The sequence below is a fragment of the Formica exsecta genome, unplaced genomic scaffold, assembly GCF_003651465.1.
Source record: "Formica exsecta isolate Colony F162 unplaced genomic scaffold, ASM365146v1 scaffold1149, whole genome shotgun sequence".
NCBI lineage: Eukaryota > Metazoa > Arthropoda > Insecta > Hymenoptera > Formicidae > Formica > Formica exsecta.
Window position 1 is genome coordinate 78354 of NW_021848489.1, and position 5361 is coordinate 83714.

Here is a 5361-nt window from a genome sequence, read left to right on the forward strand (position 1 = left end):
GTTGGGCAAGGAAGTTCTACCTCGTATAGCGTACAAAAATCGGTATGCACGTATTTAACGATACTGCTCAATATATTATCGTTTATTCACAGATAAATAAAACCGCAAAAATTTTTAGACTACCGTACTTGAATGCAACGATAGCGGAGGTATTAAGACTAGCGAATGTCGGCCCTACTTCAATTCCTCATCGAGCAATGACTGACGCTATTCTACTCGGCTATGAAATAAAAAAAAATTATACCTTGCTGGCTAATTTCAGAAGCGTTCATATGGACGAGAAACATTGGGGCGATCCAAAAGAGTTTCGGCCTGAAAGATTTATTGACGATAGAGGAGAATATGTCGAGGACCCCTGGTTAATACCATTCGGTTTAGGTATAATAAAAGAAATTATGCACACATATATTCTTTTCGTAACATATATAAAATATATATAACAGAGGGATTGTAATAAAATTAATATAAAACAGGTCGTAGAAAGTGTTTGGGCGAGATCTTGGCAAGAAACAGTGTATTTCTGTTCACTGCGTGTCTGCTGCAAAAATTTCAGTTTACGTTATCTCCGGAACATCCTACTCCGATTTTAGACGGTGTCGACGGCTTTACAATTTCACCACCTGATATATGTATTAATGCTATCAAAAGAAAATGACTACTTCATTAATGTATGCGTTATGTTAATATATATATTAATGTAAAATCATATATATTAATACACATATATATTAATGTAAAATCTGTACATTATTATATAATATTAACAAATATATAATTATAATAATTTTATAATTTTCTGTGCAAAAGTGAATAATTTATAAAATAGAATTAATCAAAAGAGAGAAGGAAAGAAAATTTTTCAAAAGAATTATAATGATTAGTCATCACATTTTTGCAATAGCGATAATTTATATTTCATTTTTAAATACAAGTTTCTATCTCAAGTAATGTTAGAAGATTCTATTTACACATTTGATATACAATCAACACATTTTCTATTCACAGAAGAAAACTGTTTAGAAAAAGTCTTTTTCCACGTCCCGTTGGAAAATATCCAACGGAACGTTATTCGTTTTTATCGTTGGCCACAATTTGTACGCTTGGCATGATTTAAAGTGATCAATTACATAATCTATAAATCGTTTTGCATATTTTTACTTACTGTCATAGCAAATGTAGTTAAATAATGGAAGACAACACAGAGTCTAAATAAGAACCTAATAAATCAGCATCGTCTTACAACATCGAAATAACTATACATCTCGATCATTTTTATAATTAAATATTTCGAATCACATATCGAGCAAATTGTTGCAGAGATTATTTACCTAAAAAATCGATTAGCATATTGCGATTCGAAATTCAAACTCGAAAATATTCTCGTAGTAAACAAAATATATGATAGATATTTATATATACGATCTCAGAAAATACATAACTGACGTAAATGTCAGTTTTGATTGACATATTAACGTAATCTCTATCAAAGAATCTATACTTTCAACATGCCAGATTAATATTTGTAGAGTAGAAACAAATGTTCCATACAACCGGACGCATTATGATAGACGTGTAGAAGTATTATGAGACATGATATAGAAGTTCCTAGTTCTATGTACACTAAGAATTTTGAGATTCGTATGGTCCACACAGATGTAAATCCTTCCTAAGAGTAATAATATCGAAAGTAGATATATATATATATAGTCATCATGATCCAACAATGAGTATAATTAGTTTTAAATGACGAATTTTACAGTCACGGGATTTGGTACAAACACTTAAGAATTGTAATAAATTCTTAATTAATAACCAATAATTAATAAAATCGGATTAACGCAATATATAAATCGATAAATTAACACAACAAAATATGTAATACAAATAAAAAAATTAATACAATAACAGGTCAAAAACTGATCTGCATAAATACGATATAAGATGTAAATATAAATAATTCATAAACACTGAGTTTCTTCCTTTGATGTTAATACCAAATCACGCGATATCATGTAATTTCATAATATGATTATATAATATGATTGTGTTAACCATTAAATATCTCATGGAATAAACGTCAATAGATTCAAAATTGTTATTGAACTGTTATAATTCACACGTTAAAATTCAATTGTTAAACGTTGTAATTCACATGAGTTTAACGATAAGTTCGACGATGTTCAGTTAAACTAGAGAAAACATGATACAATATCTCAAAAATCTCTTCTATTATTTACACTTTTCATATAGAAGTACCATCGAACTGATTCGCCTGTCAAGATCATTCACAGCCTTGTAATCAGCTTCATTGTCGCCTTTTAACTTGTTTGCAAATAACTAAACCTAAAATTTGCCATAGAAGGCATCAATATTTCGAAGAAATTCATGTGTGGCAAAAATGACGCTTCTTTTGGAACTTAATGTCAAATCTAATCCTGAGTAATGTATGTGTGTAAAGAAGTAGAAATAAATTAATGCAGCGAGTTAATTCATCGATCGCGCTATGAAAATAAAAAAGAGAAGAAAGTTCCATGAATAAATTACACATACCTTTTCATAAATAATATAGCCTCTTCAACAACATGTAAATTTCTTGGAAACATTGTTATCGTCAGAATTATTTGACAGAATTAGAGAGACTCTAGATATCTCAAAAATGATGGTACTATCACCTTTGCTAGGTGAAAGGCCGATGATCGACGAGATAGTCGTTAAATTATATCAATTTTTTGCGTAATCTACGCACGATTGATTCTCTCAAAAAATCCCTGGCTAAAATTAATTCGAGACTAAATAACATCTCGCCTGCGCGTACCTCAGGATGACAATGCCAGACCCAATCGTGCGAAAACCATTTCCTTTCTTAGCCGCGTGATTTCCCAATAAACGTCATGAACTGAAAGGGTATATTAGAAAATTCGATTACGCAGTTATCAACATTAATAGAGAGAGATATATAGATATTCTTCAATTTGTAAATTTTTTTACAATTTTTAACATTTTAACATTTTATATTCCTTGTTAATTATTAAATTCAAGCAATTAATAAATGTATAATTTTTAATATATAATTTTTTAATAAACTATCAAATTTTACTCTCTATTATGTATTATAATAAAATGTATTTATTATTATATGTTTGAGATATATTTTATAATATAAGACTTACCTGAGCTTTTGACGAGGCCGCGCTCGACGTATCTCAAATAATTAAGAAAATCACACACCGCTATAATCTGCAATAAAACATAGAATCCCTTACAAAGCAGAATCATTTATGATATAGAATAAATTTTTAACTAATCATTAAAACTTACTCGATTGCGACAAATCTGCGAAATGCAGTGCCATTGATTCTCTTGATCACCAAGCCGCATACGATAATGACATTGACGTGGTGCCTCTAACAGTGCGCATTTTCTGAAATTAAAATATTGTCGCTATCTAAATAAAAAAAAAATTATGTTTTACCGTAAATGATAGAAAATTTATTCATATGGCACAAAATCTTTTAACTTAAATCTTTATTGTAGCAACGTTGCAATTTGCAAATTGTAATGCAATTTCTCGAGAATTGTCAAAATGTTACAATTGTAAAATGTAATGTTGAATATTTTAATATGCGAAACTTGAGGACGTACTTGGGAAAAGCGAGTTTTGTTTTGTCGCTGACCGCTTCGATAAAGATAATGCCGTCCAGAACGGCTTGTCTGACTTTAGCTCCCAATTCTTTATTAGGAAAATCTAAACACAAGTCGATATCCTCCCTAAATACCCTCGCAACGAAGAAATCGCTCTTGTCAACGCAAGGATTCGCCTTCCACCTGAGAAATTCTGTATGCACTCTCGGATCGACTTCCAAACCGAAGTCTTTGCATTCCCTTTCTTTCTCCTTTTCGCGTTCCCGCTTCCAATCCCTCTCGAGAATCTCCTTGTCAATCGGTAACGGCAACCTTTGCTCCTTCACCGGCGAATCAGGCGGCGAATTTTCGCGACCATATTTTAAATTAAAATGCGACGGCGATCTGCATCAAAATTGCAAATTATTTTTAAACGAATTATCAATTTACATCTTATCTTGCAAATATAAATGAATAATAAATGGCAATACATATATTAAACTATTTCTGATATCAAACATTAGCAATTTTTCAATAATTCTATAATTTCTATAATTTTTTTTTTCGTAAATTATAATTATTTTTATATTATTGATGATTATTACCTTCGATGTTTCTTCATAAAAAGGCCTTGCTGACCCTCCTCTCCATTATTAAGACGACCTTTCATGTCGATTTGAGGATGCAAATGAGGATTGGGCCTTGACGGTGTGGATGTGAGCACCAAAGTTTTCAAAGCTGCTACTTCGGCCGCGAGCACTTCCGATTTCATGCGACTTTCCTCTAGAAGACGCTCCGCCGTTGCCTGGCGTACATTAGCTTCTCGAACCATATTATGTGCCTCCTAAACATATATTTTGTATTAAATAATCCGAATCATCAAACATATAAGAACAAGTACTGTTTTAGCTATTGCTGATTTTTCAAATCTCACATAAATCGATAGTTAAATATTTAACGCTTCAATATTATATCTTTATCGTTAAAATTTTAAAGTTTTTTTTTATTTTTTATTTTACATGTGTATGTATGTGTAAATATATATATTCTTTCATTTTTCTATCTGACAAATATAAAACTGACGACTAACTTGAAAGAGACTGGCAGTGAGTTCTTCGAGCTCGGCTTCTACATCTTGCCTGATCCGCGAAAGTCTAGCCACTTCCTCGTCCTTCAGTTTCAATTCCTCATGAGCTCTTTTAAGTTCTTCCTGCAGCTTTGCCACCGCATGCTCTTTTACTTCGGCCACTGCTCTTTCCCATTGCAGTGTGGTAGGCGATGGTGGGCTGCTGATTTTTTTAGGAACGCACAGTAATATTATTTTATTAATATTTTTTTTTTATTTTTATACGTCAAGAATACTCAAAGGTAAACCAAAAAATAAAATTACCTTTGTATCTTTGGGAAGAGAGAATTTCTTCGAGGATTCATGGGAATTATCGTCCTTTGTCGAGTCCGTATCAATTTTCTCATCGCTTGTTTCTCCCGCAGCTTCAACTGTATTCAATCGGAAGTGTGGTAGGCGATGGTGGGCTGCTGATTTTTTTAGGAACGCACAGTAATTCTTGCTTCGATGGTACTTCCGACTAAAATCATTTTTACAGATATTTTGATTATACAATATATATATTTTTTTATATATATACATATAAAATCAAAGAAAAAAAATTATATGAAAATGTTAACACACACAAATTTATTTTTAACATAATATACATTTTTATAGAGACTGTTTAAAAA

General features: G+C 31.4%; 2 protein-coding genes across 3 annotated transcripts in view; one reads left to right on the forward strand and one right to left on the reverse strand.

Annotated features, from left to right (window-relative positions):
- Positions 1-749, forward strand: part of LOC115237489 (methyl farnesoate epoxidase-like) — a 3763-nt gene extending 3014 nt beyond the window's left edge. For both annotated transcript variants that reach the window (XM_029810566.1, XM_029810570.1), the window contains 3 exons: positions 1-42; positions 119-378; positions 474-749. The exon at positions 1-42 is cut by the window's left edge and continues 1 nt beyond it. In XM_029810566.1, coding sequence (XP_029666426.1) covers positions 1-42; positions 119-378; positions 474-655 — 484 coding nt within the window. In that variant the 3' untranslated portion in view covers positions 656-749. The remainder of the gene's footprint in view (positions 43-118; positions 379-473) is intronic.
- Positions 750-889: 140 nt separating this feature from the next.
- Positions 890-5361, reverse strand: part of LOC115237503 (guanine nucleotide exchange factor for Rab-3A-like) — a 12098-nt gene continuing 7626 nt past the window's right edge. Inside the window, 6 exon segments of the mRNA XM_029810580.1 lie at positions 890-2896; positions 3171-3237; positions 3319-3421; positions 3643-4026; positions 4227-4465; positions 4712-5232. Of these exon segments, the coding sequence (XP_029666440.1) occupies positions 2817-2896; positions 3171-3237; positions 3319-3421; positions 3643-4026; positions 4227-4465; positions 4712-5232 (1394 nt within the window). The 3' untranslated portion in view covers positions 890-2816.